The sequence below is a fragment of the Terrapene carolina genome, unplaced genomic scaffold (assembly GCF_002925995.2).
Source record: "Terrapene carolina triunguis isolate 2854851 unplaced genomic scaffold, T_m_triunguis-2.0 Scaffold236, whole genome shotgun sequence".
Taxonomy (NCBI): domain Eukaryota; kingdom Metazoa; phylum Chordata; order Testudines; family Emydidae; genus Terrapene; species Terrapene triunguis.
Window position 1 is genome coordinate 12,212,582 of NW_020664587.1, and position 12,675 is coordinate 12,225,256.

General features: G+C 45.8%; 1 protein-coding gene across 5 annotated transcripts in view; it reads left to right on the top strand.

Annotated features, from left to right (window-relative positions):
- Positions 1 to 887: 887 nt before the first annotated feature.
- The window catches only part of SYNC (syncoilin, intermediate filament protein), a 13,729-nt gene continuing 1,941 nt past the window's right edge, over positions 888 to 12,675 (top strand). The window contains exons 1-4 of one of the 5 annotated variants that reach the window (XM_026657093.2): positions 3,752 to 3,873; positions 5,067 to 5,143; positions 7,159 to 8,128; positions 11,585 to 11,709. In XM_026657093.2, the coding sequence (XP_026512878.1) occupies positions 5,085 to 5,143; positions 7,159 to 8,128; positions 11,585 to 11,709 (1,154 nt within the window). In that variant the 5' untranslated portion in view covers positions 3,752 to 3,873; positions 5,067 to 5,084. Of the gene's footprint in view, positions 959 to 3,744; positions 3,874 to 4,131; positions 4,200 to 5,066; positions 5,144 to 7,158; positions 8,129 to 11,584; positions 11,710 to 12,675 lie in introns of those variants that run through there. The other 4 variants (XM_026657092.2, XM_026657096.2, XM_026657097.2 and 1 more) reach the window with 4 other exon arrangements.

A 12,675-nucleotide genomic window follows, 5' to 3' on the forward strand; every position in this document is an offset into this window, starting at 1 on the left:
ACAAACAGGAATCCATCCAACCTTCAGACCTGAATTAACCAAAGAGAAGCAGATGTGGGGAGTCGTGCTTAACCAAATCCAAAAAGGGATATCAATTCTCTGCAGCTATGAGGGGTCACAATGTTGCTGAGATCTCTTCTCTGGACTTGCTGTAACAAGCTGCATTGTATTAGCAGCCCTGGGCATATCAGATGTAATGCCCCTTCTTCTCCTGATGACACCCTAGCTGACTGTTGCCTAGCTGTACTCACAAACAGATCCCCAACAGGAGAAGAGCTGCAAACTCACCCAGTCCAGAAGGAAAGCACAGCTGAACTTTTTCACATTCCTCCCTCCCCTGAAATATTTAATGGATAAATCAGAAAGAGGTGTAAAGCTGGCACTTCAGAAGTAAACTTTTTTTAATTTCATCCCATACAAGGCTTTTTCTACCCAGCGCACATGACCCACAGGTTTTGTCCCCCTGGCAGCTTTGGACAGTTATATATTTATACACACACACAACTTGTTCAAGTTAATAGCATTCCTATGCTATTGAGTCAAAAGGCACTCCACAAATAGGGGAGCTGGGGGGGAGGGAGAGGAGAAGAGGAGGAGGAGGAGGAGGAGTGTGGACTGTACTGAAGAAAGTATCTTTTTTAACAAAAATATTTGTCACTGAAAGCTGTGTTTCCTTCAGTGCTTATATTGGCAAGCCCGATTTAGCCCTGATTTCACTGGAACTTAGAAACCTGAAGGCAAACAAGGGATGGGTAACCTGATCCTCGCACTAGTGTTTGGCCCAGGGAGGATTAGCAAGACTGGGGAAGCTGACGTTTGGGACTACGTTGACATTTATGAATGTTTCAAGAGAGTGGTGGGTGTTGCTTGGCAATCCGTAGGTAGATAAGCGGAGCCAGTTCGTAACTGCCAGGGAGGATGTCGAGGACCGGGCACGAACAGGGCTGTTACAGCAAAGGTAAGGTCTAGTTTAGTTCCCACCAGAGATTATTGCTGGATTTACAGATTATTTGTATTTTTTGAATGTAAAGGCGCGCAGATCGCAAGGCCTATCAGTACAATAGGAACGCAGGGTTGTCAAGACCTGACAATCTCAGTGAAGGAGGTGTCGAGAAGTCATTTGTGAGGCTGTGAACATCTCACTGAAACACAACAAAGCCCTTCATTGCAAGAGGGAGAGTCTTTAAAAAGGTCTTAAAATTAATCCAAAAAAGCAGAAACTCCGAGACTTGTCAGGTCTGCAAATGCAAAGGGTAAACTCCGGCCTCTGATAGACTTGACTGTATGATAGATCTCCTTCCTGGGGTTACTTCTACCTTGTGACAATCTTTATACATCTATAGTTTTATGTCTTTCCACTCCTTTGTTGATGGTTTTATAGAGCAGTCCTTTATGCTGGGAAGATCATCATCACAGGGTTATGCAATCACCATTAGCAAGTAACTGGCATCTTCTTCCATTTCGGAACTTTCTGCAGCTGGTATAGTGAACAAGGCGAAGGCTGCCCTGAGAACTTGGAGGGGGAGAGAGACAGCTGCCAGGTTAGGGAATGAGGCTGCTGCCAATGCCCTTTCCTGGAAAGGAAAGGGCATTGGCAGCAGCAGAACCTGGTGGGCACAGCTTGGCTCATCTCCCCTCTGCACTCTCTGCATTACACTCACAATAGCCACATTTCAGAGGAGACGAAGCATGAGTGGAGCACATTTGTATATTGGTATTAAATGTTAATAAATGGGAATATATTTGAAAGGGTGCAGTCTTGAAACAACAAAGCCCCATCTCATTCCAAAGGACAGGGAGAATGTTACTGTCAGAGCAGCACTGCGGGGGTGGGCAGGTTTATTAGTGAAGCTCAACTGAGCTCCGTCTTGTGCCAGCTGAGAGGGGAAGACTGAAGTGCAGTGGCAAAAGAGAGAGAATTTAATTATTCCTAATAATAAGAGCACCTGGCACTTATATATTCACTTTTCAACTGCAGATCTCAAAGTGCTTTACCAAGGTCATTCTTCTAATTCCGTTTACACATGGGGACAGAGGCGCACAAAGGTAAAGGATAGAAATTTCAGAAGTGTGTAAGTGACTTAGGAGCCTAAGATTATGTCTAGACTAGGAGCACTTTACCAGTATAGGAATACAAGTATACTATACCAGCAAAGCTATCCCAGCGAAGACCTAGTGTGGACACAGCTAGACTGTGCTTTGTACCAGTGTGGTAAATCCACTCGCCCATGAGCAAAACAAGCTAACCCAATAAAAGTGTCGTTTTACTAGTATAGCTGCGTGCACACTACAAACTTTTGCCAGCACAGCTCAGTCAGTCAGGGAATCTCAGACTCCTGACCAACAGAGCTATGCTGACAGAAGTCTGTAGTGCAGACACAGGCTATGTCTTCACTAGGAACACTGCAGCTGCACCACTGTAGCACTTTGATGCAGACACCACCACAGCAACAGGAGGGGATCTCCATTGCCGTAGTTAATCCCCCTCCCGGAGAGGCAATAGCTAGGTTGATGGAAGAATTCTTCTGTCGATGTAATGCTGTCTACACCTGGTGTTAGGTCGGCTTAACTACGTTGCTCAGAGGTATAAATTTTTCACATCCTTGAGTGACGTAGCTGGGTCAACCTAACTTTTAATTCTAACACCTGGCCACAGTCTAAGTCTAAGACCTGGTCTAGGCCTAAAACTTAGATCAACCTAGATACATCGGTCAGGGGTGTGAAAAATTCACACTCAGAGATGTAGTTAAGCCAGCCTAAGCCCCGGTGTAAAAACCGCCTAGCTACCACCTCTTGAGGGGCTGGATTAACTACACTCCTTCCATCCCTGTGAGAAATTTCTAGACTACAGTGCCACAGTGGCAGAGCGGCAGTGCTGTAGCTGTGCCTGTAGTGTGTAGACATAGCCTCATTGTCACAAGGAATTTAGGGACCTAAATCTCACTGAACGTCCGTGGAATTTAGGCTCCTAAATCATTTAGGTGCTTTTGAAAATTTTACCCAAAGTGATTAGCTCCAGCTCAACTAGTGAGTCTGTGGCAGACGGAGGAGTAGACGCCAGGAGCCTGACTCACAGATCGGTATCCTCGCCACAGCAGTGGGCAGTGCCCCATCCCTAAAGTCCATTTAATCTCAAGTATTTTTAAGTGATTTGCTGGGGGGTTTTTAAAAAAAAATTCTGTAATATTTTCTATTTCAATCAACTAAAAGTGATCACAGGCCAAGAACTCAGAACGAACATTGCAAACCCTCACGCCCCACCCTCCAACTGATCCCACCCATTCCACTCCCTCTGCTTTCTCATGGACTGCTCACCAGACAGCTGCCTCTCTGTGCAAGTATCCCCAGGGCTGGACCGGGAATGGTAAGGGCATTGTGCCAGTCAGGGAAGAGGGCCCAATAAGGGCAGGGAAGGGGCGGGCTTAAGGCTGCACAAAGAAAACCATCACTTCAAAATCCTTCTAAAAATCAAAGGAGCGCAGCAACCCAGAGCTTGTGCTCAGTCTCGAACAGGGTAACTCCAGCCACCACCTTCCCTGGCGAATGCCTCCCAGGATGGGCATGTTTTAGATCCAGGCTCCCGACTTCTGGAAGGACCCAACCTCATTTACTGTAACTTGCCGCCTGCTAAAAATGATCTGGAGCAAGGAGCCAGCTCTCCCTTTCTCCGCCCTCCTCCTCCTCCCTGACCACGCTGGGAGGGATCCAGCCTGCAGCTGGCATTGCAGCTGGCTCCCAGGCAAAGAAAGGGAGATTGCTGCTTGGAGGCCAGGGGGCTCTGGTTTCTAACACTTTATTAATAGCAAATACACACTCCCATGCTACACCCACGTCCAGTCCAGAACACGAGGAACTGGGCTCCTGGAGAGAAAGGTGAGAGCTAACAATTGCAAATTGGGGCTGTGCTTTTCCCTCGTCTGGGACCAGATGGGGTAAAGGGGGCAAAAGTGGAGGGGTCTTCCCTGAGCAGAGCCACTTTCGCCCTTCTTGCTGGGATTAACCCAGAAAGTCCAGCAGCTCTGCTCAGAATGTAGGGCAGCTGGGCTCCTGCAGGCAGCAGCTTCATTCATTTGAAAAGGTTACAAGATCTGCCAGGAGTTTGCCTTAGTCAATACATGCAGGTCAGACTAGTCTAGTCTGTGCTGAAGAATGTATTGTACTTCACCACGGGACCATAAGGAAGGGATGTTACGTGCCAGGTAAGAGATTCCTTGTGTGAACTGGAAAAAAAAAGTAAGTGTGTGTGAGAGAGAGAGAGAGAAGAGGGGTGGCATGTGGGTGTGAATCTCTAAACCCAGATCTGGAAGAATGGGACTGCAGTGTGTAGTTTTAGGCAGTTGATCAGTTTCAGGATTAAATCCTGCAACAGCAGGACAGGTGTGGCAAGGGTTATTTCCTGATTTTAGTCCCACACATGCAGATGAGCACCAAGAGGTTCAATTAGCCAAAAAGTTGATGGTACCAGCTGAAAAGGGGCTCTGCTTTTATCCTCACCTTTTCATGATCTTTCCCCTTCTCCCTTAGGAAATAAGAAACACTCGCCCTGCTTCTGAGGCTAGAGATGTGTCATGATTTCAGAAAACTGCCTTATTTGGAAAGAGGGAGCGTATCCGTGAAAATAATCTGTTCTCTCTCATCTTAGAACTGTTTTAGCGAACAGAGGGGAGCGCTGTTATTGTGCCAGCCTACGCAAATTTGTTTCTAGGTGACTAGACATTAGCTCAGATCCATGCTGGCAGCGAGCATGCTTTCTTCCTCTCTAACTCTACTACAAATTGGGTGTGGTTGCAGCTTCCCCACTGAACCTATTCTAGGGTGTATTTTTTAAAAAAAATAGACAGTGTAACCGCCTTTTTGCAATAGATCATTCTCTCCTCAGGACCCCAAAGCACATGTGTTTAGACTAGTTATGACTGACGCATTTTGTAACAATAACACGTATTAAGGACTTACATAGATTGTAGTGGATGAATGATCAGCTCACAGCTGCGGAGGCGAGTTAAGAATCCCACCTGGGAAAACTGAAGCTTCTCTACTCTGTGTTAAATGTTGTATTCCATCCTCAACCATCTTGGAGAGCCTGGATGTACTCGATCGGCGCATTCCCTCCCTCGGAGGCTGTGTCAGCATGGCAGAAAACCAGGCAGGTTTTAATGAAAAAAAATCTATAACTTGGCAGTATGAATTGCTGTCTGCCTGACATTTTGTAGACAAGCTCTCGGTGCAACAGCACCTAGTAAAAGCCTTTCATTTGACTTGCTATCATTCTGAGTAGTAAATTCTCTCCTAAAAATAAAAGAGATACAGACTTAGCACATATATTCCAGTCACAGCACATGGGAGAGGCAGGAAGACACATCTATTATTATTATTTTGTATTACTGCAGCACCTCAGCGTCCTAACCAAGGCTTGTCTACACTTACATTGTAAAGCGCGCTAACTTGCTGGCTCAGGGGGGTGAAAAATCACCCCCCTGAGCGCAGCAAGTTTGAGCGCTTTAAAGCGCTCGTGTGGACAGGCTCCGAGCGCTGGGAGCCATGCTCCCAGCGCTCGGAGCTATTCCCCTCATGGAGGTGGATTACCAGGAGCGCTGGGAGAACTTTCGCCCAGTGCTCGCGTGTGACCACGCTCACACTTCAAAGCGCTGCCGTGGGAGCGCTCCCGCAGCAGCACTTTGAAGTTTCTAGTGTAGACGTAGCCTGACAGAAATACAGTTTGACAAGCAATAATATGAATCTAGGCATGTTTAATGCACCCATCCCTACAGCATCTAGCTACCAGCTCACGTACCAACTACAGCAGAAAAACAGAGACGTGTTTCCACACCCAACCTCTAGCAGCGAACACCTTCACTCATGCAAACAGAAAAGTTTAGCCGAGCGTTGGTCTAGGGGTACATATGCCCACAGACATTCCAGTAGGATCCTCTGTGCTTGTGGCGCAAGGCAGTGTGAAGAAACAATAAGTAAATAGATCAAGACCATTTGGTCTATTTCCTATGAGGCAACAAGGAGTGATCAGAAACAGTCTTACTACCAGCAGCCAGGAAACAAAAGGATACATCTACCCTGGTATTTACAATGCAACAGTCACCATAGTGTCTATGTGCCAGGGTTTCAGCAGAGTCACTCACTGGTCACATCCTGCCATGGGATAACGGTTTGCATCATTAGTGAAGTTTTACTACCTGACCAGTCATGGTAGTGCAACTTCGCAATGTATTGTCCTGGGCTGTTTATTCTGTAACTCCCTGCAGTTCCACTGGATGAAGTGGCTCTACAGTTCTGGGAGGCTGGGTACCACTGGAACTGCAGCTGGTTTTCAAATTACTAAAATGATGTTAAAAAAAAAATTGTGAACAGAGTTTGAGCATAGAAGTTTCTGGTTATCAGGGAATAACATACAGATTATCGAGAGTGCAAAGTTTGGCTGAAGATCAGGTGGCATGAGGAATACATAATCTGCAATATCCCCGATTGGGGGTGAAAGGTTGATGGGTCAAAGTACAGACATTGAGATATGAGGGTATGAAGTTCATAGAGTGGTTGTGTTGGGGTGTGGAGAATAATGAGTGGATATGATGATGAGGATGGATTGACCCTCATTTGGTGAGATTTAATGTTTAGGGAGTTTATGGTTCCAGTTCATATGATCCAACGGAGAAGGTCACTTGGTCCCTTTCTCGTAGTGGGAGAACGATGTCACTCTGGCTCACGCCTCCTGGTACTGTCGGTGGCCGGTGATGTGCTCGATGTAGACTACACATCTCTTCTTCCCCGTCCATCTGAGCCAATGGCACTTTTTATTTTATTTGTTAAACATCTTAGATTTTTTTAAGGGCAAACTTGGTGTAAGACCATGCACAATGCATCAATTCCAACCAATACTGTAGCCTTCATGCTTGAAGCGGCTTGTGAGTTTGAGAGCATGGTCTCTTGTAAAGGACAGGAAGGGTATCTTACTTGTGCAAAGGCAGCTAAGAGCAGCAGAGATGGGGCCCTGCAGCAGAAGCAGGTGCTAGCTTAACACACCATTAATGTTCCTGGTTCAGGGGAACCCGTTTGAGGAACCATTCCTTAACACTTCGGCGAGGGAAAGGGAAGGTGGAAACTCTCAGTGAATGTTGTTCTGATTCACGCTTCATCTCTCATTTCCAGGGACCTGATGGCAGATTCAGAACCCCCTTTGGAGCTGCACGTGGACGATGCAGGTACATGCTTAGAGCTCGAGGGAGATGCTACAGATGCCCTGTTGGAGCCTGAAGTTGCACATGTCCCCTTGGAGCTACATATGGATGTCACAAATGCCCCCCTGGAGCTGAACAACACAGATGCACCCTTGGAGCAGCATGTGGATGGCGCAGATGCTCCCTTGGACTTGGATGTTGCAGAGCCCCAGACTCTGAGCATTGAGGAGCTGGGAGAGCATTTCCAGGAATGCATCGAAGCAGTGGAGCAGCTGGAGGAGGAGAGGGATAGCCTCATCCAGGAACTCACGCTGCTCCGGGAACCTGCCCTTCAAGAAATCAGACAAGCTCATGAGGAGATACTGGCAGCCTACAGACTGCAGGCCAAGGTGGAGCTGGAGCGGGACAATCTGAGAAACGAGATCCGACAAGTCAAGCAGAAGCTATTCAAGGTGACCAGAGAGTGTGTGGCTTGCCAGTACCAGCTGGAAACCAGACGGCATGACATGGCCCAGTATGCGGTCTATCGGGCTGAACTGGAAACCAGGGTCAGCCAGCTTTCAGAGGAAATATCGCAGCTGAGAGAGACTTGTGAAAAGCAGAAGGAACAGTTCAGGCAGCGCCTGGAGATGCCCCAGTACCGGGGGGATAGCCATTACTTGCAGGAGAGCCGAAGGCTTTCCATGGAGTTCGAGAGCTTTGTGGCAGAGAGCCGCCAGGGCCTGGAGAAACACTATGAGCCGCAGCTCGTGTGCCTTTTAGAAAGGAGAGAAGCCAGTGCTAAGGCTTTGCAACAAACCCAGGGAGAGATTCAGGGGCTGAAGGAGACACTGAGACCACTGCAGGGAGAGGCCGGCAGGCTGCGGCTGCAGAACAGAAATCTGGAAGAACAGATCATGCTCATTAAGCAAAAACGGGACGAAGAAGTTCTCCAGTACAGGGTACGTTTTACGGGCCTATAAAATAGCTTAAACGCCATTCTAGTCTAGGCCTAGTCTCTGCTGCTTCCATGTAGGTGGTCTGGCTCCTGGATTCAGCAACAGCATACTACAGTGATTGGTGCTAGACAAGTACCGTACACACAAGAGTTGGGAATCATACTCTGAAAGCTGTGGAAACTAGGATATAGAAGACACTGCACTCAGAGCCAAGGGGAAAGATGGCAGGGAATAACAGGAGTAATAGGAAGTCAGACATCTTCTACTTGCTGATACATTTAGTAGCCCAGAAACGACAGATGTCCCCTCTCCTTGATGGAGGCAAGGCAAAGCAATGGGAGCTGCTAGATAGGCAGAAAAGAGAGGTTAGAAATAAAGAGGACACTAGGCGATATTGCTAGAGATTCACCACCATGGGCAGCCAAAGGAAATATTCTTCTAGGTTAACCGGATCGGTTACTGATCTCCTCTTCAAACATGAGGCACCTAGATAACCCCTCCAAATAACAAAGCCAGTCCCTACCTCGCCCACTGTGTGAAACACAGTGGAGCAGCAATAACTTTAGCTTTGTTATTTTAAAAGCAAATCTTAATTAAGGGCCTGAAGCACAACACCATGAGCTTATCACATGCATGTTCATTGTCAAGGAGTTAGTTTAAAGCCTGTGAAGCAGTGTAGTGCCAAAGTTGTTGATTTTTATACCTGCAGCAGTTGTCTTATGTATTTGCATTTAAATCGGATGTCAAATACAAGTCCTGCTAAAAGGTTTTTGTTTTTTGAAAAGCCTCCAAGCTTTGACTGACCTATGAGACACAATGAAACAGATCCTCTGTATAATTCAGTGAAACTCCATTGACTTCAATGAAGCGACACCAATTAGCACCACCAGAGGATCTGGCCCTATCTCTATTTAGATTTGTCCCAGGAGAACATGTCTCTGTATACTGGATACACAGGCATAAAGTGGGACCAACAGGACTACAACAACATTGCATATCCAATATACAGACACACTAGCTTAACAGGTATGTAATGCACACACCTCTGCAGATTTATTTCTGCCTTAGAGACATGCATGTTCAAATACCACAGAGATAAGCACATCATAAACAAAGAGAGAGAGAGAGAAGGAGAGATGTATCCAAAGAGTCCAACTTGCAGCACATCACATTTCTGCTTGGGGCTACCCGAGAAGCACCTAATAGCTTCACTTTGTGCTGAATACAGCAGCTTCTCTTATACCAAGCGAGCGTCTATGACGACACTAGTGTTCAGAGTACCGTCTGCTTCTGGGATTAGTTCCAGGTGCTGGTTAGTTTATAAAGCCTTAAATGGTTTACGCCTGTTATTTGTCACCTTGTTGGCAGGACACTGGGCTGCTAACTTGGGGAGCTTCAGACTGCTGTGTAAGACACATTGGAATTGTCCTCACGGGTGCATCATTGGCAAAGCCAGGGAGTGGATGTCAAATATTATCTTGAAAATTTAAGCCTTTACGAGCAGCTGGTTTGAGTAACACAAAGCACCAGTTGTGGAGATGTTTGGCACCATTACAAATGCCTAAACCAAATACACTGTTATTACCAAACTACTGATGTTGATGGGAAGAGCTGTAGACCTCCCTCTATTGTTTCAAGTAGGGCTATTTTGCCCCCTAGAGAGAGAAATGATTTTCCTACAAATTCCCATACTGCATTAGACCAATGGTCCATCCAGTCTGGTATCCTGTGTCCTCCACTGGCCAACATCAGAAGCTTCAAAGAAAGATTTAAACCTTCATCATGGCTACTTATGCCATAGCCTGCTCAGGGGATGGAAAGGAGAGGGAATTTCTTTCTAAGCAAGTGCAGCTAGTGGTTGGTTTATGCCCTGAAACGTGAAGGTTTAGGCCTCTTATACATTTTTTTATCCCAGTTGGCGTAATGGCAGATATTACTCAGATAAATGAGTACTCCTTCTCTGAATCTTTGCCACGTTCTCTTTTAGCAATGAGTTCTACAGTTCAAGGAGTTGTGTAAGTTTCCTTTTCCATTTTAAAATCTGCTACATTTCCTTTATCTTGTTCTTGTATTATGACAGAGGATAAACAGAAGCCCCCTAGCGGACCCTTTTTCTATACCTCTATCACATTCACCTCCTCTCTAAAACATAATAGTCCAACTCTAATCTCTCTTCCTATAGAAATTCTTTCCCTGTCTTTAAACACTTTCCCTAGTTTTTTCTATTTCTAGAATATGCTTTTTGAGACCAAACCTGAACCCACAAAATTCAAAGGGGAGAATGTACAATCAAGGCCTATAATGGCAGACTGTTTTCAGTAATTGTTCTCTCTGCTTTTCTTAACACAGCTATTAATAGAGTCTATGCCATCTAGTAAATGAAGTTGGTGCTCCTTTAAAAGTAAAAGCCTTTCTGAATGCCCTGGTACAGCTGTTTCCCTAACATTTTGGGTCCCAGTGAAAGCACTGCCTGGCTGACTTCCTCCTGCATTAATAGTAACAGTCTCTCATACTCTGCCACAGGGTTGGGCTGCCTCCCTTGCCAGAGGTTATCTATAAAGACAAGAGAAATGTCCAATGTTAAGCATTTCTCCCCCATTTTGTAGGGAAAGGGAAAGCAATTAAATACCTACAGAGTGCATTTAGGTAAAGATGATCCACCACATTTATCCCCATTTCACTCCACAGCTTTTCAGCTAAGTTAAAGCAAGCCAAGGCAGTCAGTTGCTTCTAAAACTGGACTTGGATTTCAATCCCTATACCCTTTCTGAACGCTACTGTTGAAAAGCTTTTGGCAAGTTCCCCTGATCATGCATGAAGGTAACAGATGCAGCAGGCTCCGTATGAAGAGGTCAAGCCATCTATGTCCAGATCAGCTTATAGCCTTACATCAACTTTTCATTTTAGATTTCTCTTCCCATTCAGCGCTCTGAAAGGACAGGGTTTGCTGGAAATTGATTCAGATCTCCCCCCTATTTCCACATCACACAAGAACTCAGGGTGTACTTTCCCCATTAATTTCCTCTTTACCTCCTGGCAATTTTACATTAAGATAAAAATACAGATTAGATCTCTCTGAAACACCGTTTTCCTGTTTGTATTACACTTCAGTTATCGCTTCTTGAGGCACTATGAGCTGCGAAACATCCCATACGTACAGATGAGCCTACTGAGCATGCATTAGCACATTCAGCCAAGAGCAGAACTTCCTCCCTTGGCAAACTAGGTTCCTTATCTATACCAGGGAATTAATCAATGGGTGGGGCTAGCCATCAGTATAGCTGCAACCGTGCAAACCCATAATGTAAACAGGCAGATCTGCTATACTGATGGCTGCAAGCAGGGCAAATCGTCTTCCTCCCACCCCTCCCCATGTAGACAACACTAAGAGCTGGTTAACCTTCATCTCCCAGGCACTGTGTTTCAGAGTTACACATCAGACATTTTCTTTGTCCACAGGAACAGGTGGAAGAGATGGAAGAGAGGCTACGGGAGCTGAAAAATGAGGTCCAACTTCAGCAACGTAAGAACCAAGAATTGGAAGAGCTGAGGACCAGCCTGCACCAGGAGCTATCTATTTACAAGTCAGTTTATTTCTCTTGTTTTCAGTAGTTTTCAAGGGCAGCCTTAGACATTGGTTGAGTAGGAGCCTAAGGTTCCTAGTTCCTATACAAGCAGGGGGCCAGAGCGGTACTACTTTGATGGAAAGCACTTACCGTGCAAACTAGGCACAATTCCATTAGCGTCAGCCAGAAAGGGGAGGGATTGGAACTCATAAGTATTTACCAGAGAGCAGGATGAGACGGATAGAAATTAAAATGGATAGACCTTTAGCAACACAGAAGGATTGAAGTGGGGGCACAATTTTCCTGAAGAAGGCCCCAGTTTTGGAAAAGTTTGGGAAACGCACCTGTGGATATTCTCCATCACCACAAGCAAAGGGGAAAATTCCCCTTCTAGCCAAGATACCACTACTGCTAATTTTTCCTGGGGACGCCTCATCGTGATATGGGAATGCTCCACAACGCCAAGAATTTCAAACAAAAATACATTGAGATGCGAGACCGATGATTGTTCTGATGCAAATCAAAGTTTGCACTTCAAGACATCTTACCCCTTCCTTGGGCTGTACAGGCTCTGGAGGCGTTTAGTAATTTTTCTTTTTACTGTAGCATTCATTTCCCCACACTTTTTCCTTTTGTAGTTTCAGAAAATAGTCCCTCACTCCAGAGAGAGATGATATGCTTCCCTCAAAACAATTAGTAGGGAATCGCCCCTTCCTTAAGAGGGAGAAATTCAGTCTCCTAGCCCATTTCATCTCTAGTCCCTTTCCCAAGACTGCCAAAGGAGTTAGTTTTATCCACCCTTGTGAACGGGTATCAGGTAGCAAAGACTTTAGGACAGGGGTTCTCAAACTGGGGGTTTGGACCCCTCAGGGGGTCATGAGGTTATTACATGGGGGGGTCACAAGCTGTCAGCCTCCACCCCAAACCCTGCTTTGGCTCCAGCATTTATAATGGTGTTAAATATATAAGTGTTTTTAATGTACA